Consider the following 20,819-nt stretch of genomic DNA (forward strand, 5'->3'; position numbering starts at 1 on the left):
TCAGCCAGGAGTGACTCACTTAGGAGTCACACCCCAAATGTTTTGTTTCCCCTGGATAAAACCGACTCAGTTTGTAACGGCTCTGGTCAGATTGAGTCACACAGCTCCTTGCTAGAACAACGGCAAACTCCCAGCCCCCAGACGTGACATCTGGTTGAAGGCTCATCTGGTCCCATGCTGGGCACCCCACAGGTGGCTCCCCTGAAGGAACATGCTCCAGGCTTTCTAGACACTTTATTTTTTTCTAAGTGGCATCAAAAGTATTTCTCTGGATATATACAGTGCATAGCTTTCTGATTTCCCTAGTAGCAAGCAACGACCACTTACTTCTACTTCCATTCCTGCTTTTCCTGACCATAGCTCCTGCTCTGGTCTTCTGCCATCTGAGTATTAATCAGGCCCAACCCTGCTTAGCTTCTGAGACCATACGAGATCGGGTGTGTTCAGGGTGCTATGGCCATAGACCTGTTCTAGTCTTCTGCCATGATGCTTTTTGAAAAAGTGGATCCCAGTTCAGCATAATCTGAGCTTTGCTTGCCCCATCCCTTGCCCCCCAGGTTGGCATGAGGCAGTTAGCAAACGTCCCTGTCCCATCCCCCACCAGAGGTGGTGTGAGAGTATTAGCAAACCCTCTGAGCTGTCCCTAGTCCTGTCCCATACCCCCCCCCCCACCCTGCCCAGGGTGGGCTGAGGCAGCATAGCAAACCCACAGTGGGCAGGCATGGCCAGCAGATGAGCCAAGTTTGTAGGAGGAAAGATTCCTTGGTGGGGTGCACCCGGTTGAACACACCTATTGGTAGGCACAAGGACCAGGGTTCCAGCCCCCACTCCCCTCCTGCAGAGGGGGCACTTCACTGGTGGTGAAGCAGGGCTGCAGGTGCCTCCTCCTCACCTCTCAATTCCTCTGTCTTAAGAAAAAAGAAAAAGAAAATGGCCACCAGGAGTGGTGGATTTGTAGTGCCTGACACCAAGCCCCAGCAACAACCCTGGAGGAAAAAAAAAAAAGACTCCTAGGTGGGTTCCACAGAAGCACGGAGTCCAAGGTCTAGGTAGGCTGAGGCCACAGGGGCCAGCCCGAGTGGGTATGTGGGGGACAGAGCTCAGGGCAGATGCCACCATGATACCAGGCCTCTCGTCTCTGTCCTTTCATCAATGCCGGCCAGCCCCGGAATAGAGAAATGGCACGTGTGCAGGGTCCCGGATCCATGAATAAAGGTTTAGACTGTGAGTCCTGCTGTGGGAACAAGGCCCCCGAGACCAGATGGGGGCCTGCATGGCAGAGGGCATGCCTCACAGCTTCTCGAAAGGGAACAGGTGGGCGGCAGCCTCCTTCCCTGCCCGCCTGGGCTTCACGGCACACGTGGACTTCTCCTCAGCCGCTCGGTTCCGGGGCCAGGAGGCAGCCAGGATTCTGGCTGCTGCTGCCTGGGAGCTGGTGCCCTCCTCTTCATCAGACGAGAGTCCACCTCCTGCATCCGTGTGGTGGCCCGCAGCCTCACTCTACAGGTAGGCAACAGTGGGCAGAGGTCAGGAACCAGCAGAGGGCCTGGACAGCGGCAGAGCTGGCAGGGCAGAGTCTGCCAAGACTGTAACTGCCCAGCCCCAAGGACTGAGGGTGGAGGAGGGGGCAGACGCTGCAAGTGAGCCAGTCGGGGCCTAAAGGTAGGTGAAGGGGTCACCACAGATTTCAGAGTGGAGCGAGAAAACTATCTTTAAAGGCACATGCACAGTACAGGGCTGGTGACAAGAAGACAGCACCAGAGAACAGGTCACGGCTGTCCCCAGGGCTCTGGAACCTACCAGCCAGGCATGTGTGGACCTGTGAAAGCCTCTGCCCAGGTGGTGCCCAGACGATTGCAGGCAAGCTCACAGCCTGCCTGGGACATGGACGGACACTGGGCCTGAAGCTGGGCACCTGCGCTGGGTGTTAGAGACACACACAAACTCTTTCCTCCTGGGCAGCTCTGCCTCCAGCCGGACCCACTGAGGGGGAGCTCAACCACACAACAGAGCTGGCAGGGGGTATCGGGGGACTCAGGAATAAACAGCCACCCCAGAGGCCAGGACTACAATGCCTAGACTGACCTGGGGTGGGAGGGTGTGGGTGTCCACACTGACCTGGGCACCGTAGCGCAGCCTCAGCCGCTCCCGGATCAGCAGTCCCCTGGTCAGCAGCTTCCAGTGTCCCAGCACCCGCTTCTCCCTTCTCTGTAGCAGGAAGGAACCCAGCACCAGCTCTGAGTGCCCACCCTCAGAACCAGCTGGGAGTGCCCACCATCAGGACCAGCTGCGAGTGTCCTGCACTCCATAGCTCACCTCCTTCTCCCGCTGCTCAATGAGGGCCTGCTCGTTTTCCCAGGCGGTCAGCAGCACATCCCTGAACTCCTCGCAGACTATGTAGCCATCAGTCCTGTGGGGACACCACCAGGGTCCCTAACCTGCTTTGCCCCTTTGTGGAGGTCACAGGGTCCCTCCCAAGCACTCCAGGGGCCCAGCCCTCAAGACCACAGGCTCTTCCCCCCAGGCCACCCTCTGCCTGCCCAGGTCCTCACCCCTGCCTGCCCAGACCCTCATGCCCACACCCTCACCCCAGGCCCTCACGCACACAGGGTGGGAGTAGCCTCCATGGAAGTCGAAGCCGGTGATGGCCTGGACACAGTCAATGCCCAGCTTTCGGGCCACACGGTGCAGGTTGGGCAGCCTCAGCTGGACGCAGCCGATGGGCATCATGCTGGGCAGGAAGAGGTATACGTTCCCAAACTCATTCCGGGGCACCTGCAGGGAGGGACACACATTGGCTGGCCCCAGGGCCTGGCTGCCCCCACACCCCGCCCAGAGCGCTGGCCTCACCTTGCCATCCACGGCCACGGGCGGCTGGTACTCCTCCGTCTGCCACAAGCCAAACAGACCCAAGTCATTCTGCTCCCGCAGCTGGGGCTCGGCCTGGCGGGCCTTGCGGGCACGGTTGGAGTAGCCTTTCACCATCTGCCAGGGGAGGCAGTTTCACTGACTTAGTGGACAGAGCCAGAGAGAGATCAAGAGGGAAGAGGAGGGAGTAAGGGAGTGACCCTACAGCCCTGCTTCACTGTCACGAAGCTTTCCTCCTGCAGGTGGGGGTCGGGGGCTTGAACCCGAGGCCTTGCAAAAGCAAGGTAATGTGGTAACGTGTGTATTCAGCCAGGTGTGTCACCACCCAGCTCCTCAATTTTCTTCATTCTGAATTTGTTCATGTTAAGTGGTGCCACAGCACTGTCAACCGCTGAGCTCCCCCTGGTGCTATCCACGGTGCTCCCGGGTGGTGCTGGGGACTCCGTATAGTGAGGCCTGTGCTCTGTCCGCTGAGCCCCGCCCTGGGTCTGTGGTGATGCCTTTGACCCTCCCTCTGCTCTCACTGGCAAGGGTTTTCTAACAAGGAGATCCATCATTCCAACTCAGCAGAGACACTGTCAGGCAGTTCCCTGGGGGGTAGGGAGGGAGTGCTGTCCTCACGACAGAGCTGCCTGGAGGACCAGGGGCTGGGGGCCTGCCCACTGAGTACCTTGTAGGGCACTTCTCCGAGCCTCACCACTCGGGCCTGCTTCAGCCACGTGTCCCTGGAGTGCAAGGTGTGCACACAGTCCCTGCAGAGATGGAAACCAGGAGACTCAGCCCAAGACCCTATGTTGTGCATTCAGTCTCTCTCTCTCTCTCTCTCTCTCTCTCTCTCTCTCTCACACACACACACACACACACACACACACAGAGACACACCCTCTGGTGTTTCCCGCTCACTGACATAGTCCTTCTAATTTTTGGCCTTGTATTTCAATAATTTAAAAACTGATTTTTCCTGTAAACTATTTTTAAAATTTTTTTATTATTTATTTTCCCTTTTGTTGCCTTTGTTTTATTGTTGTTGTAGTTGTTGTTGATGTCATTGTTGTTGGAAATGACAGAGAGAAATGGACAGAGGAAAGGAAGACAGAGAGAGGGAGAGAAAGATAGACACCTGCAGACCTGCTTCATCACCTGTGAAGTGACTCCCCTGCAGGTGGGGAGCCAGGGGCTTGAACCGGGATCCTTACTCCAGTCCTTGCACTTTGCACCACATGCGCTTAACACATTGCTTCTACTTATTTTTTTACCTTGAATTTACAAAGATTAAAATTTTGTATCAACACACAATATACATTCGTTCTCTATCTATTCCTTTTACTTCCCTAACAGCTGTGTCTACCGAGACACTCCACTTCACCGCTCATGCTCAAGCCTCCTGCTTCCCCATGTGCAAGCTGCAGTCACGGGGTGCCTTCAGTCGTGCACTGCTGTCAGCCCTCCCCAGAATTCACTCCCCTGCTGGCCCAAGCCTTGTCTCACTTCAACCTCCCTCTCTTACAGCCCAGCCCAGCTCAGGACGCAGGCCCCCAGCCCTGCCCTGCCGCATACCTGGAGTAGACGGCCTCCCCACGGCAGTAGCCCAGGATGGTGGCCGTCTCGGGATAGATGGCCTCATACTTGAGGAGATGCCGCTTCAGTGCGTACAGGGGGTGGTTCTTGTAGGTGCTGACGGCGGTGGGCAGAGGCTGGTCCAGGTGCTTGGCCTGAAACTGGGAGACAGAGATGGGACAGCTGGTGAGTGTGCCCCCAGCCTGGGAAGTGAGCACCCGCAGGCAGGGGCACGGTGGGCAGGCACTGGATGCCAGGTGTGAGGCCGAGCCTGATGTTGGGCATCGCAGTGCCGGGTGGCTTTCTCTCACCAGCTAGTAAATGATTCTCCTAAAAGCTGACACAGCAGAGCCTTACACACCTGCACCTTTGCGGGTCATGATTAAACACAAACACACACGTGGGGGAGAAGCGGCCAGTCAATCCCAGCCCTGCACCTGCAGCAGAGCCCCCCACCCCCATCCCCACCCCCACCCCCCACAGCACTTCACCCAGGAATCTAACTTCCTGCTCAGAGCTCCAAGGTCTGTGAGGAACATGAAGCAGGGAGTAGCCTGCACTAGGATCACCGTGAGGGGACACAACTGCCCTTTCAGCTGGAGCAGCAGAGTGGACAGCACTGGATGCCCCAAAGAATACTCTCTGGCATGGAGTGATGGAGAGAGTGCTCAATGATGGGGCAGGGCTCCCCCAAGCCAGCTGCCACACAGAGATGCCAGCTCCACCTAACACCACAGCCCCCCTAGTCAGCAGTGAGTACTGAGCAGGAGGTGAGCAGGGGGCGCTGAGCAGGAGGTAAGCAGGGGCACTGAGCAGGTGAGCAGGGGGCGCTGAGCAGGGGGCACTGAGCAGGAGGTAGCAGGACAGTCAGGCCTTCCTTTCTAGCTGCTGTGCAAGTGAGGAATGTATAATAGAGCCAAGCAGAGGAAGTGCTCAGACACACAGGAGCAGAGCCAGTGCCCGCCCCACGCCCAGACCCAGGCCTCACCTCCAAGTCTTCCTTCCGCTCCCTTTCCAGCTGTGGGCTCCGGAAGGGCCTCAAGGTCTGGGCCCACCACTCGGGGTTAACTCGGCACTTGCGGGTAGCCGTCATCCAGACGGGGTCGTACCTCGGGGTGACATCCCGGGCCCAACCGTGGTTGTCGATGCCCACGACGTAGGCCAGGGGCTTGCTGGCGTACTGGTAGCAGGCCAGCGGCTGGCCCACCACGCCGTGCACGCAGTCCACGCACACCCACCTCTCCTCCCGCTCACAGAACACCTCCAGCCACTGGTCCACACCTGCCGCTCGGTTGCCGACCACCTCTCCGGCACCGCTCACACTCCTGCGTCTCTTATGCTGGCTGTCGAGGGAGCTGCTGGAAGCGGCCGGGAGGCCAAGGCGCCCCGACTGGCTCCTGCAGGGGTTCCTGGCATCCCTTCTGGCGCCCCCCTTCGCCTTCTGAGGGGCCGGGGTTTTACGTGGCCTGGCAGGGCGAGGATCAGAATCTTCATCAGAGGGATGTCCAGTGTCCTCACTGGAGAGCTCAAAGTCAGAGCCGCTGAAGGCATCACTGTCGCTGTCCTCTCTGTAAGAGACCCTGGAGGCCCCACAGCGCCCCTGGCCACGAGGGGGCAGATGCCGTGGGGCTCGAGGCTGCTCCTCTTTCTTACTGCAGGAGGGCTCCTGCCGCTTCTCCTCACTCCTCTTGCCTCTGGAAGGGACCCCCTCTTGCCTGGCCCCTCTGCTGGTCTCTGGTGTGGACTGGCTTGCAGGAAGGGGGCTGGAAGCTTCTGAGGAGCCTCCAGGACCCTCTGTGGCTCTCTCCTTGGAAGATTTCTTCCCCTAAAGCAGAAAAGGAAGCCCAGCTATTTTTCTTCTTGGCTAACGACAGCCCAGAGATCCTGTTCTCTAACAGACCTGACTGGGGCCCAGGGACAGCTCAGCTGGCAGACACAGGACTTGAGCACCAAGGCTGCCTGTCAAGTTCCAGGCACTACATGTTCCACAGTGGTGCCTTGGGTGCCTTTCCCCCTTTCATGGAAGTCTCTCTGTAGATGAACTGTAAGGGTTTATTTGCTCCAGATGAGACAGAATGTTATCTCCAAGACAGCCAAAGCACTACTCTGGCCATGCGGTGACAGGGCCGGGACAGGAGCCGTCCGTAGGTGTGCGAGTCCTGTGCTCTACCAGCTAGGATCTTTCCCAAGCCACTAAATTTAAAAGAAGGACCAGGTGTGGCCAGGTGGTAGTACACACCTGTCACCACGCACCTGGCTGAGCACACCTGTTCCCATGCACAAAGGCCTGGTTCAAGCCCCTGGTCCCAATCTGCAAGGGGAAAGCTTCACGAGTGGTGAAGCAGGTCTGTCTCCCTCTCCATCTCCCCCTTCCCTCTCAATTTATTACTGTCTCTATCAAATAAATAAAGATTAAAAAAAGAAGAACCAGGGACTAGCTCGGCATCAGAGCACAGGTCTTGCATGTCCAAAGTGCCAGGCCCAGCCCCTGGCACATCAACTGCCACAGCTGAGCAGTGCTCCAATCCCCCTTTCACAAAAAGACAGACAGTCTGAGTCACAGGCTGCCCAGCTCAGTGAGAACTGGCCACAGGGGAGTGTCCACAACACCTGCAGCACCTGGGACCAAGACACACCGAGGCCTTCACCCCAAGGTGCAGCTCAGGGCAAAGAGCGCAGGATGTCCAAGCAGCTAAGAAGAGATTCACGTTCCAGTTTGCTTCTTGATTATTACTTATCTTAGGCGGGTTATGTAACCTCTCGGCTCCCTCAGCAGTAATACCCATCTTGCACGTGTTATATTTTGCAAACAGATGCTTGTGGATTTACTATGTTAGTTCTAGGTTGTCCTGTTTTAAGACTGATATTTAGAACTGAAGCACTGCTCAGCTCTGGTATATGTGGCACCGAGTGTCAAACCCAGGGCCTCATGCTTCAATATCCAAGTTCTGTGTTCTGCCACTAAGCAATTTCCCCCAGGTAAAGGTATAATTTCCAACACCTGAACATTACTAGCGTCTAGGCCTGCAGGCCACAGATATTGCCAGCTCCCCAGGAAGGGCTTGCCCTTCCTCCTCAGCACTGTCAGAGGTCAGGGTCCTCCACACTACTTCACACCACCAGTGATTGGGTCCAGTGCCTTCCTTCTACTCTTCTGTAAGTAGAGACAAGATGTCTTCCCGGAGCAGGCATGTGCAGCCCAGCTCACAAGAAACCACACTCCCTGTCTGCCAGCCCTTAAAGCTAGTCCAGGATGGGGGTGCTGTCTCTCTCACTGACCAGCTCACCTTTGCTGCTGGTAACTTCAGGGGAATAGGCTGGAGGGACAGAACCAAGCGGGTCAGCAGCTGCAGGGCCCGGAGGATCAGCAAGAATATCTGTAATGAAGAAGCAGGTGTGCTCATTCTAAGAAAAGGGAGGGTTAACTGCTCCAGTGGTGCTGGTGGTACTCGGTGACAGCCAGATCAGGCTGGAATCCCCAGTGCTGGAAAATACTGCTGCAGAGGCCTGGGAGGCAGCACAGTGAGTAAACTGTTGGGCTTGGAAGCATGAGGTCCTGAATTTGTTCCCCAGCATTACATGTGCCAGACTGATAATCTGGTTCTTTCTCTCTCCCTCTTATTAATTAAAAAATATCTTTTTTGGGCAGGGAGGCAGCATAATAGTTCTGTAAAAAGACTTTCATGCCCTGAGGCTCCAGAATTCCCGGTTCAATCCTCAGCACCACCATAAGCCAGAACTGAGCAGGGTTCTGGTAAAAATAAATAGAAATTAAAAAATAATTACTCTAAAAAAAAATGATGCCAGACATATTTGCCTTTATAGATGAGATTAGTCTACACATCACCACACCATAAAGGAAAACCACTTTTAAAAATGTGTAAGTTTATGTCAATTTAAATGTAAACGTCCAACACACATGGACAAGAGTCTGTATGACAAGCTGTGGGTGTTTTTTTCCAGCTCACATACATCTATGCTGACTGTCCTGTACCCATCCAATGTGCGATGCTTATGATTAAAACAAAAAGCTCAACAAAATATGCCCACGGGAGAAAAAGCACCATCAGATCACTGAGGCTTTCCCCTGCATTCCGCTTCTCCACACTGGTTCTCCCCACAGGCTACAGTCTGTGAGGAAGTGAGGAAGGGACTGGGCAAGGGGCTGAGCCTCCAGGTGGCACCACCTGAACTCGGCTCCAAGGCGTTTCTCCTGAGAAAGCCAGAGAAGGTGAGAAACGGCAGCAGGTTTTCTCCAGAACCAGCCTCAGGTCTGGAAAAGCATGTCCACAGGACTGCTGGATACCAACTCTGAGTGACCAGTGTGGGACCACCTGGCTTCAGGGCACGAGGGCACGAGGACACGTGGCAGCAGGAGAGGGCTCAGGCTCTGGCCTCTGATGCAGAGGTGCCGTCCAAGGACTGTACCCAAGTGCCGGAGCTGCAGTGCCCACTTGCAGTGCCGGCAAGGACTGAATTATAAACACGTCAAGCAGCAGGGGTGTTCTGGGATCTGACTGCAACACACAGGGGCCAGGAGGATGGATGGCGTACGTGGACCAGTTCCTCTTCATCCTGTGCAGAGTAAATAGCAAATCTCCTCTCCAAGGTGGTCTGCAGGCCGTCTCGCGCATCAGTGGAGATGTCTGCATTGACGGTGAAGGTCCCTATGAACCTGGGAGACAGGTTTCCCTTGACTGCTCGGCTCTTCACAGCAGAAAAGCCAGGAGGGAAGGAGACTCGGGTGGGTCTGGCTGACTTCTCCCCATCACTAAAGACTCTGTGTCCCTGTGGAGCCTCCCCAGGCCCCAGCTGAGTATCTGTGTCCCCCGAACCTTTTCCAGTACCTGTCAGTCTAACTCTATCAGCTGAGGTGGGGACGCAGCTGTCCTGTCCCAGGGCAGAGGTTGTACCCCAGGCCCCTTGAACTCCCGTGCCTTCCCAGGGCCGGCACACAGGCCCAGCTCAGGAGACGTCTGGGGATGGCCTCAGCCAGTGCACAGGGCTGCCCAGGGCCCATACCATTTCATCAGGTTTGACAGGTAGTGGAGGTCCACATCCTGGGGAGGCACTTTGGTGAAGTGGGCTGGGACGATGGACAGGCCGATAGCCTGCAGATCTGGCTGGCAGCAGATTCCGTTCCGGTAGAAGCCACTAGCCAGCAGGCACAGGAGGTGGACCTGGGAGGGAGGGGAGAGTTAAGAGGGTAGGCAAGCAGGAAGGTCAAAACTGGAAAGACGCTGGCTCCAGATGGGAAGCTGCTTGTGTGCAGGCCCTGCTGTTACTTCTTCATAGGAAAGATCAGATCACTGTGCCGGCCACTTGCTAAGACTGTCTTCCCTTCACCCACACTTCTCCATTCCAGATGCCCATGCTCTCCAGGAAGCCCAGTCTCTCTCTCTATAAACTCCCCACCACAGGACCTGGGGCAGTGGCTCAGTGAGCAAGAGCCCAGCCCCGCCCCAGTGCCCCAGCCCCAGCCCCAGCGGAGGGCTCCTCTCCCTCACCTTGTGTGTGTTCTCGTGCACTTCTTTATTGAAACGCTTCATCATCCTCCGAAGATGCATCTCAAATTCTGCTTTTATCTTTTCGCTGCAATACACGTTTAAAACTCCGAGGGTGAGTTGGGAGTCCGAGAGCCCGCTCCAGCGCCTCGGCAGCTCGTACTTATTCTGGCCCGTGAGGGCACCTCCTGCTGGCCGGAGCAGGCCTCTCCTGCCCAAGCAAATCTGCCACCAACAGCTCCCCCCATGCACTCCTGCTCCTTCTCACCTGCGACCCCAAGCCCAAGCCCAGACTCACTCACGGTCTGTTGGCACCAAGCCACGCCTCAAACACAAAGCTCACTCCACCCCAGGAAGTGCTCTCTCATTGCACGGCCCCCAAGTCCCAGTCCCCACTTTCAAGTCAAATGAGTATGATGACATATGTAAGCCCTCACATGTGAATCTCCATGTATGATGACATTTGGGAATTGTGTATGATAGACAAGTCTCCATGTGTGGTGATATATGTAAATCTCCCACATGCAGATCTCGATGTATGATGATGTGTGTAAACCTTCATGTATGGTGACATGCAGAAAACTTCAAATATGACGTCACACATAAACCTTCATATGTGATGGCACATATAAACATTCATGCATAGTGACACTGTGAACTTCATGTACGGTGACACGTGTAAACCTTCCTGCATGGTGAAAGTGAATCTTCACATATGGTGACACATGACTCTTCACGTCTATACCCTGTGCATCTTCAAGAAAGCCTAGTGCTTTTTGAATGAGTTCTACTCTCTCTCTTCACGCTGGTCCCAGCGTTGGAGTCACCGCTCGTCGGCCAGCTGCCAATGCCACGCTCTTGTTCCCAGCGCCAGAGGCAGAGGCTCTGAAGCAGTGGGGCTCCCGGCCTCCGGTCCCACAGCCACGTGGCAGAAGCAGGTCCTGTGCTGAGTGTGTCAGAGGGATTCAGAGCTGGCCTGCCCACTCCGGGCCAGCCTACAATGCTCTGTGCCCACCTCCTCTTCCTGGAGACAGCAGGCTGAGGGCACCTGCACAGTGCTCTCCAGGCAGAGTGCTCCCTGCCCACCTGCTGCCTCAGCCTGGACACACCTCCCCAGCTGGCCCAGGGGCTCTCGGGTTCCTTTACTCTCAACCCTGTTGCCCAAGGTCTCTCCAGTTCTCAGCAAGTAGTAGCTGCTGCCAGCGCCTGACAGGATCTGCTCCTAAACTTACCTTCTTTCTCTTGCTTTCATCTGCTCTGGAGTCTCAATCTCGATTTCCACCGGCTTCATGGGCAGAACAGACTCAGAGAATGCCACACCTTCTCCCATGCCAGCTGGCAGGGGCTCACCAAGCTCTAACAACAATAATTTTAATTAGTAATAATAATTACACTTACATAATAGCTACTGTCCCAAACAAAACCAAGGTTTTGCTGGAAAGGAAGAAGCAAGGAGAGAATTAGAAGCAAAGAGCCAGAGACCACTATTCCACCATAGTGGGTACCTATGACAATGGCAGCCACAGTGCTGAGCCACTATGACTGCCATACTGGGTGACCACAACAATGCCAGCCATGGTGCTGAGCCACTACACCCACCACACTGGGTGCCCATGACGATGCCAGCCACGGTGCTCAGTGCTGTGTGTGCTCCGTTTAACCCAGACAACAACTTAGAGAAGTGCTGAGAGGAAGGAATCAAAACACACAGATGCCGAGTGGATCTGACACAGGCGCCTGTGACAAAGATGCTTTCCTTTGTGTTTGTCTTTTTTTTTGTTTTGCCTCCAGGGTTATTGCTGGGGCTCGGTGCCTGCACTACGAATCCACTGCTCCTAGAGGCCATTTTTTCCCTTTTGTTCATCTTGTTATCTTTATTGTTATTATTGTTGTTGATATTGGTGTCATTGTTCGGTAGGACAGAGAGAAATGGAGAGAGGAAGGGAAGACAGAGAGGGGGAGAGAAAGGTAAGACACCTGTAGACCTGCTTCACCACCTGTGAAGCGACTCCCCTGCAGGAGGGGAGCCGGGGGATCAAACTGGGATCCTTAACACCGGTCCATGTGCTTTGCGCCATGTACGTTTAACCTGCTGTGCTACCTCCCAGTCCCTAGTACTTTTCTTTAGGAAGGAAAAAAGGGGGCAATGACAGCTCGATGCAGGGCGTGTGCCTTACCACACATACACACCAGGTCCACATCCTTGCACCACACTGCACTGCCATGGGACCAGGGGACTCCAGGACTGTGGTGTGTCTGCCTTGCTCTTACCAGATGAAAGTCAGCCCTGGCTGAGCGCACATGTTACACTGCACAAGGACCCAGAGTCACGTTCTCAGTCCCCACCTGCAGGGGGAAAGCTTTACAAGTGGTGAAGCAGGGCTGCAGGTGTCTCTGCCTTTCTTCCCCTCTCTCTCCCCTACCCTCCTGATTTCTGACTATCTTTATCCAATAAATAAATAGTAATTTTTTAAAAAGTCAGCCCAGAGAGGAAAAAGAAAAATCCAAACAAGAACAATGATTTCCTTTTCACTGCACTATTTTTTTAATGTAAAAGATTATTAACATGAAAGAAACAGGGAGAGAACAAACCAAACATCCCCCACCCCACCCCGCACCTGTGACACCTCATGCCGAGAGCTGACTCTTTACCCCTGCGCCACCGCCTGGGCTCACCCCTAACAACGCATCACTTTCCTCTACAGAATCTTCATGCCCTTCAGTCTCAAGTTTGCAAATGACAAGAAACACATTTTATTCACCTCTTCACCTGCTGCACTGCTTGAGCACTAGCTGAAATACAGAGTTTGCTGAGTTGGATCTAATAGTAAATTTACAGCCTCTGAGAAGAAGCCGTGGGGCTTGAAGCAATGGCATCCCTTGACTATGAACACAGGGAAAGCCGAGATCTCGCCTCCCACAGCCCAGCCCCTACTCCCATCAAGAGGGCTTCCTGGAGGGGAAAGGCTGGACTCCTGGCCTGGAGCAAGGAAAGCACAGGGCAAGCCTGGACAGCCTGCTGTGCCAGACAGCCCAGCCACAGCCAAAGGACACAAGGACACAGCAATCTCTCACTAGCCAAACCTTAAGATCAAAAAGTATGGGACTCGGGTGGAAGGCGCAGCGGGTTAAGTGCATGTGGCGCGCCAAGCGCAAGGACTGGCATAAGGATACCGATTCGAGCTCCCAGCTCCCCACCAGCAGGGAAGTCACTTCACAGGCGGTGAAGCAGGTCTACAGGTGTCTGTCTTTCTCTCCCCCCCTCTGTCTTCCCCATCTCTCTCCATTTCTCTCTGTCCTATCCAACAACGATGATATCAATAACAACAATAATAACTACAACAATAAAACAAGGGCAACAAAAAGGGAATAAATAAATGAGTATTTTAAAGTCCACTCAAATGAAATGACTAAATACACCCAATTCTCAAGTGGCAAAGTGCTCCTTTACAGATCCACGTCAGCTAATCAACCAGTGAAGAATTTCATACCCTGAGGAAAAAGTCCTGTAAATGGTGCCAATGGGCTTGATCAGGGCACCTCCTTCACGTCCCCTAAGCCTGAGGCATCCTCCATGAGATAAAGTGACATTTTCATCTGAGCGATGAGATATCCCTCCAAGCTACTGTTTTGCTCTTATTTTCTTCCCCAGTCCAAGACCTAGTCCAAGTGTAAGTCTGACTTTTGGATCCATCTCTGTAAGGATTAACAGAGCAGTGTGTCTATCAGGCTTTCCATTTTATACACTGCCTTCTGAAGAGTCCTGAGTCCTTGCTTCATGAATGTCTCATGTGCTGATAGGTCTGACAGTTTGAGACAATTTTCAGTGGCATTTCCCCATATTTATTATAAATTATGAATTAAATCAGATGACTTGACTTAATCTAGACTTTTTAACAGAATACTTGACAATGTGACATTTCGGGCTTTGAACACATCCCTGGCAGTTCACATGGGTCTGCCCACTGGTGACACTAAGTGTGACCACATAAGTTAGTGCTACCAGGCTGTACCCATCCACAGGTGCATTCGCCCTTTTAAATCCTCTCTGGGATAGCGGCAGCCGATTCTGTGTGAGTCTCACGTTCCCCAGTGACATTCTGCTACTTGTGCTGGCTTCCTGTCTGTGCCAGTGGGGCAATTCAGGCAATATGTCAACCCTTGTGTTGTGTGTAGTGTTGTGTAGTTGTGTTGTATAGTGTTGTGTAGTTGTGTTGTGTAGTATTGTGTAGTTGTGTTCTTGTGTAGTAGTGTTGTGTAGTTGTGTTGTTGTGTACTTGTGTAGTGGTGTTGTGTAGTTATGTAATTGTGTTGTGTAGTTGTGTTGTGTATTTGTGTTGTGTAGTTTTGTGTAGTTGTGTAGTGTAGCTGTGTTGTTGTGTAGCTGTGTAGTTGTGTTGTGTTGTGTATTTGTGTTGTGTAGTTGTGTTGTTTTGTTGTGTAGTGTTGTTGTGTAGTTGTGAAAAAAATAAAGCAGAAGCAGGTCCTTCCTACAACCTCCTACTTGGCCAAATTTTAACAACAACAACAACAGCAGGAGAGCACTAAGCAGTCAGACTCCAAGAGGAGCAAGCTGCCTGAAACAGCCACAGGTGTCTCACCCTCCACCTCCTCCCAGTCATCTTCACTCTCCTCCTCGCCGTCCCCTTCCTGGTGGCCCACATCCACAGCGGCCTCTGTCTTCAGAAGGGGTGCCTTCTTGCGGCCACCTGGAGAGTCCCTGGTAAGGGTCACAGGAGGGAAGACAAAAGTGGTTCAGACACCCATGTTACCTGCAGGCTAAAAAGTGAGTTTTCAGAGAGGCTCCATTTCCCAAAAAACCCACCAGTTATCTGCAGCTGATCCCCAGCTCGGAGGCTGCACTCACCAGCCTAGTCTCAGCGTGCTGTCGGGCAGGATGCAGACCACTAGCCTGACCCCTGGATCCCCCGGAGGAGAACAGCCTGCTATGCTTGCAAGACCTGGTCAGGAGACCCTGAGACAGTGAGAGCTCAGATGCTGGAGAGGAGGGTGGTGGCCGGGAGCACAGTGTGCAGAGCATGAGGAGAACAGGAGGGAACTCAGTGTTGATGCCAGGAGCCAACTCAGATTCCCCCACGTTAGAGAACCACACTGTAGGAGGGTCGGTCCGATGCAGCATCTACACGCGTGAGAGCCGAGGTCCAACACGGAGCATGGCATCCGATCTGAGCAGTGCTCTGGGGGGTTTGTGTGTGTGTTTCTCATAAAAGTTTTGTTTGCTAGAGACAGATAAATTGAAAGGGAAGGGAAAGAGAGAGAGACCTGCAACACTGCTTCACCACACATGAAGCTTCCCTGGTTCCTGTGTGCTACACTATCTGTACTCTATCACATGTGCCACTGCCAGGTGCCTTAACAGATGCAGCTTTTAAAAACATAAACAGGGGCCAGGTGGTGGTGCACCTGGTTAAGCTCACACACCACAGTGTGCAAGCACCCAGGTTCAAGCCCCTGGTCCCCGCCTGGGGGGGGGAGCTTCACGAGTGAAGCAGGGCTACAGGTGTGTGTGTGTGTGTGTCTCTCTCTCCTTCCCCTCTCAATTTCTCTGTCTCAATCCAATAACAACTATTAAATAAAACAAACAAAAAAGGGAATGTAAGGAGATCCAAGTTGATAAGACACACTTATATCAGTGCAAAGTGTTTGTTAGAGTCCTGAATTTCATAGCACAGAGGTTTACACAACATACTTCCTGCCCAGCACATCAAGGCGTTTCTTTTTCTTTTAAGCAGGTACATTCCCCCACACCGCCTTAAGCCAGAGCTGAGAGATGGTCAGAGATGGGGGGGGGGGGGGAGACTGAGAGAGAGAGGAGAGAAACCCACGGCAAGAGTATCTTTCTTTAAGCCCCTGTAATGCTTGACACCTGGTACCAAGTGAGGTATTGCCTGGGGTTGTGAGCACAGAATGTCAAGTAACAGCCACGACCTCTTTGCAGTCCAGCACCTCTCTCACCAGACACACACCTGCCCCTAAGTGCACAGGAATGTCGCCGTTTTGTGGGTCCGAGCCTACTCAACTTTTATCTGAGAGGGAAGGGGGCCCAGGAGTCTTCCGCGGCAACAGTCCCAAGTGGGTATGGGTGGCTGCACAATGTCCACCCAGCTCAGAGGCTTCCCTGCCGTCTGAGATGGGAAACCCGCCAGCCTCCCTGCTGTCCTGGCCGCTGCCCTCTGCTGGAAAGAGTCCCCTGCAAGGATGGAGGGCTCTCAGGCTAAGGACAGCCAGCCATTAGCTCTGGAGCAAAGAAGCACAGATATTTCCTACTGCTCCTCTGAGCTTTTTAATACTGATTCATTTATTGCCACCAGGGTTTTCACTGAGGCTCAATGCCTGCATGATGAATCCACAACTCCTGGTGGCCATTCTTTTCTTTTTGTTCCTCTTCTTTTTACTTGATAGAACAGAGCAGTTGAGAGGGAAGGGGGAGCCAAGAGGGAGAGACAGAGAGACACATGCAGCTCTGCTTCCCCACTTGTGAAGCCTCCTCCCCCCTGCAGGAGGGAACTTGAACCTTGAGCCCTGCGCATGGTAATGTGCGCTCAGCCAGGCGCACCCCCACCCTCCCCATCCCTCCTCCCAGAAGACAGAGAATCGCGCTCATCGTGCCGTGCCCCAAGTCACTGCTCCTAGACAGAGAATCGCGCTCATCGTGCCCCAGTCACTGCTCCTAGACAGAGAATCACGCTCATTGTGCCCCTAGTCACTGCTCCTACACAGAGAATCGCACTCATCGTGCCCCTAGTCACTGCTCCTACACAGTGATATGAAGCTCACTTGTGCAAAGACTCAGCACTTGCCACATAAAAAGGTCTTGACCTTGATGCCACAGGGTGCCCAAGATACACCTGAGACGCATCTGGCATAGACACAAGCAGGTGGAATACAGTCTCTCTGTCTAGCTTTCTTACTGGCACTGAGACTGGCATATGAGTGACATCACCACTGACGGGCCTCCCCAGGCTTGCTTTTTCATACATTATTTGAGACAGAGAAAGGGGGAAGAGAGAGGAGCACCCCCCCCCAACACTGCTCCACCATCCTTGAAGCAAACTTGATGCTGTCTGGAGTGCTCCCACGTGGTGTTGGGAGAACCCCATGCATGAAAAGGAGCATACTCTACCACCTGAGCTATCTCCCAGACAAGTTATGCTCTTAAGAGACACTGACAAAGGGAGTCGGGCGGTAGCGCAGTGGGTTAAGTGCAGGTGGTGCAAAGTGCAGGGACCGGCATAAAGATCCTGGTTCGAACCCCGGCTCCCCACCTGCAGGGGAGCCGCTTCACAGGCGGTGAAGCAGGTCTTGCAGGTATCTATCTTTCTCTCCCCCTCTTTATCTTCCCTTCCTCTCTCCATTTCTCTGTCCTATCCAACAACAACAACATCAATAACAACAACTACTACAACAACAATAAAAAAATAAGGACAACAAAAGGGAAAATAAGTATTAAAAAAATTAAAAAAGAAAAAGAGACACTGACAGAAACCAGAGGAGTGTGTGTGTGTATTGGGGGGGGATCAGTACAGACTGCAGAGTGGGAGGGCTTGAGATCTGCAAGGTAGTAGAAAGCTTTCTAGGAAGAAGAATCTGAGGACAACAGAGGAAACAGTCTAAGCAGTAAGACGGTGAGCGGTGAGAAGTCTGCCGAGCTAGACGGTGGGGACTAACAGGACTAATATGACACAAGACAGGAGGGCCTGGGAGAGTCTGCCTGGTGATGGTCACGCCTCGCCATGCCTAAGACCCAGGGTTTGATCCCTGGCACCACATGGGAGTGCTACGGACAGCACCACAGGAAGCTCCATGAGTGGTAGAGTGATGTTACGCTGTCTCTCTTACTCACCCTCACCCTCTACAGGGGGTGGGCACACAGGAGACAGCTCGCCATCGCCACAACCCAGGTTCAAGTCCCTGGTTTACCACATGGGAGCACTATGGCACTGAGGGAAACACCATGCTTTTGGTGCCTTCCCATCTATCTGTCCATCCATCCATCCATCCATCCATCCATCCATCTGTCCATCCAGACAAAGTCCACCTGAAGCAGTGAAGCCCCACTGACAACAACAAAACAAAACAGGAGCAGTGGTACCACCCATGAGCAAGGCACTGGTAGCACATTTTAAGAGAAGACAGAGGTGGCGAAGCAGGTCAGCGTTTAAGAGCTCCTGGAGTTAGGGGAGAGAGGCCACGTCCTGGTTCCCGCCACTGTCCAGCCAACCGCTGGGAGTCAGCCTGCTGTGAGCTGCCACCTCGCTGGCCGACCCTTGGGGAGGCAGCTCCGGAAGCCCTCCGACCCTCCGTGCTATCGGGTCCAGGTGAGCCCAGCAGAGTCGGGAGGTGCCCTGCTGCTCACCGGCCCCTTCTCCCACTTCCAGAACCAGCGGCAGCACGGCTGGGGAGCAGCGTGCCCCGTGTCTCACCTCTGCTCTTCTTCATGGCCGGGGGCCTTGTCCTTCGCCACCCGGGGGGACCCAGGCTTTACAGGCGCCTTCGCTGCTTTCTTTCTGGCCGGGCTGTCTGCTTGGCCCCCAGGGTCACTGTGGCCCCTCTTCCTCGCGCCTCGCGACGCTTTGGATAGCAGACTCTTCCCTGGGGGGTTCTCCTCTTCGGAGTCATCTGTAGGACACAGACCGTGAGAGACAAGCCCATAGAGCTCCCCTCCACCTCTCCTCCAGCTGCCACCAGCCAGCACTGCCCACCAACCAGCTCTCAGCCTCCGGGTCTTCTCCACCCTCTGCCCTGTCGAGAGACCGTCCTCCACCACCAGCATCTCGCTCGCTCTGCAGCTAAGGCTACAGGGAGACCACCACGTGACTCAAGTAAATTCTAACTTCCCAATCTTAAACCAGCAAGAGAAGACACTGTCTTGTGAGTTGTTGTTTTTTTTAACTTTATTATTAAGTGATAATTTTTTTAAATTACCTTTATTTATTTATTGGATAAAGACAGAAATCAGGAGTGAAGGGGAGATAGACCTGCAGCACTGCTTCACCACCCACAAAGCTTCTCCCCTGCAGGTGGGGACTAGGGACTTGAACCTGGGTCTTTGCGCTTTGTAACATGTGCGCTCAGCCAAGTGTGCCACCACCTGGCCCCTGTTTGCCAAGGCTTTTTTTTTTTTTTTTTAATTCAGCATGAACTAGACCACAGCACCAATGCTCCCTTCACCACACGGAGGCTGAGCCCAAACCTGGTGGCAGGTGGCACAGTAGCGCCCTGTCCAGGTGGGCTGTCTCGCTAGCCCCAAATGTATTCTTTACTTTAAGGCCAATCTACTCCTGAGTGACGTGTGTCAAGTTCACATGCACGTCTGAGATTCACTAAAACCTCATTTCAATAACACCTCTTTGTCATCTTCCCATGCCAAAGCCTCTGGAAACCCTCACTTCATGGTACTCATATATCAACCATCTCAGCAAACTGGTTAGAGTAACCATAGTAGCAGTTCAAGTATATGTTTATCCTTTTAAAAAATAAAATAATTCACTCTCCCCTAGGACCCAGAGCAGGGTCCAGGACACAATCAATGTTTGCTTCCGAATTAGTGAACGACCCAGTGAAGGCACTAACAGGAGAAACAGGAAGATGCCAGAGTTGCCTTTATCCCCCAGTTCTGGGGAGCAGTCAAGCACGTGCAATGCGCTGAGCTGCTGTGAGACGCCTCCTTCCTTCATCTGCTGTTAAAAACCACACCCGACTGTCCCCAGGTCTGTCGCCTGCAACCCAGACCACAACAGAGCTTACATGTAGCTCTCCCCAAAGCCACAGCATCTGAGTGAAGTGGCGTGCATCTTGACCTATGTCTGGGCCGAAGCTGATATGAGCTGCTAGCCCCCCCCCGCCCCACTGCCTCCTGTGGGCACCCCAGGCTCTCTCATGTGCTTTCTCCCTGAAAACACCCGGCAAACTGCCACCAGGATTCAAAAAGTCAGCGGCAGGCCATGTACAAACAAGTCCCAAGCATCCCAACTGCGCGAGCAGGTGTTGGGACAGCCTTCCGCGGGGAGGGGGGTGGGGACACACGGACACAGCCACGGTCCAAACGTCTAATCCCTGCAATGCCAGACACTGAGACTGCATTCCCTCTGACAAGAGCCCTGAGCCCTTTCCAGCTATCTTCTAAAAGTGGTTCCCAAGCTCTGGATCAAACTGGGCTGAGCACGAGACATTGGGGTGCAGGGCTGAGTCCAGGACATGGGGGTGCGATGGGCAGGGCTAAGCCCCGCGATACGGCGGCGCAGGACTGAGCCCGGGACATGGGGTGCAGGGAGGGCTGAGCCCGGGACATGGGGATGAAGGGCTGAGCCCCAGGACATGGGGGTGAAGGGGGTCCAGGGAGGGCTGAGCCCAGCACATGGGGTGCAGGAAGTGCAGGGCCGAGGCCCCGGCTGGAGCAGGGGCTGCACCGAGTGCGGTGGGGTCCGGCCAGGGGGCGCAGGGCTGCCCCGGACACAGCCGCCCAGGGATGTGTCCGGGCAAGCGCCGGAAGCAAGACGGGGTTGACTCCGCAATCACGGGAGCGGAGCTCCGAACCCCGAGTTTAGGGACCTGTTCCGGGCGACGGGACTGACCGACGGACGCGGCCGGACCGCGGGCGCCCGCCTCCTCTGCAGCCATGCGACCCCTCAGCCAGCCCCACCTCGTTCTCACCCGCTGCCGCTTTGTCCTGGCGCCGGGCCGCGCTCTGGGGCCTGACCGCCCGACCTCGCGCCCCCCGACCTCGCGCCCCCCGGCCCCGCGCCCCAGGCGCCATGTTGAGCCGACAAGAAGCTATTCGCCGCGGGAAGTTCCCGAGTGATGACTCCGCCCCCTGGGCGGGGTAAGGGGGGACACGCCCCATCGACAAGAGAATCCCGCCGCCTCCTG

General features: G+C 54.3%; 1 protein-coding gene and 1 long non-coding RNA gene across 4 annotated transcripts; one reads left to right on the forward strand and one right to left on the reverse strand.

The window, feature by feature from the left end:
* Positions 1-220: 220 nt before the first annotated feature.
* On the reverse strand, positions 221-20,739 carry XPC (XPC complex subunit, DNA damage recognition and repair factor). Of its 3 annotated transcripts, XM_007517127.3 has the most exons (16): positions 20,604-20,739; positions 18,374-18,569; positions 14,531-14,649; positions 11,162-11,285; positions 9,933-10,017; positions 9,448-9,605; positions 8,980-9,100; positions 7,713-7,802; positions 5,414-6,250; positions 4,426-4,586; positions 3,539-3,620; positions 2,851-2,985; positions 2,606-2,775; positions 2,317-2,410; positions 2,119-2,208; positions 221-1,500 (listed from the first exon to the last, which is right to left on the reverse strand). In XM_007517127.3, exons 1-16 carry the CDS (start codon positions 20,704-20,706, stop codon positions 1,291-1,293), a joined length of 2,775 nt encoding a protein of 924 aa, XP_007517189.1. In that variant the 5' UTR covers positions 20,707-20,739; the 3' UTR covers positions 221-1,290. The 3 variants fall into 3 exon arrangements, with proteins under 3 accessions (XP_007517189.1, XP_060036608.1, XP_060036609.1); XM_060180625.1 differs by lacking the exons at positions 14,531-14,649; positions 20,604-20,739 and having other exon boundaries at positions 18,374-18,536; XM_060180626.1 differs by lacking the exons at positions 14,531-14,649; positions 18,374-18,569; positions 20,604-20,739 and adding an exon at positions 12,201-13,164.
* Positions 13,958-14,389, forward strand: LOC132535290 (uncharacterized). Its single transcript, XR_009547073.1, has 3 exons — positions 13,958-14,117; positions 14,191-14,231; positions 14,374-14,389. It is a non-coding gene; the product is annotated as an uncharacterized LOC132535290 (long non-coding RNA).
* Positions 20,740-20,819: the final 80 nt, after the last annotated feature.

The sequence above is a fragment of the Erinaceus europaeus genome, chromosome 21 (assembly GCF_950295315.1).
Source record: "Erinaceus europaeus chromosome 21, mEriEur2.1, whole genome shotgun sequence".
Lineage (NCBI taxonomy): Eukaryota > Metazoa > Chordata > Mammalia > Eulipotyphla > Erinaceidae > Erinaceus > Erinaceus europaeus.

Excerpts from the sequence above, each read along its gene's own strand:
- XPC (XM_007517127.3), bottom strand. The coding sequence starts at position 20,706 with ATGGCGCCTGGGGCGCGGGGCCGGGGGGCGCGAGGTCGGGGGGCGCGA. Across the intron at positions 18,570-20,603 it reads CCAGGACAAAGCGGCAGCGG|ATGACTCCGAAGAGGAGAAC; the intron begins GTGAGAACGAGG and ends TGTGTCCTACAG. Across the intron at positions 9,101-9,447 it reads CTGTCAAACCTGATGAAATG|GTTCATAGGGACCTTCACCG; the intron begins GTATGGGCCCTG and ends CCTGTCTCCCAG.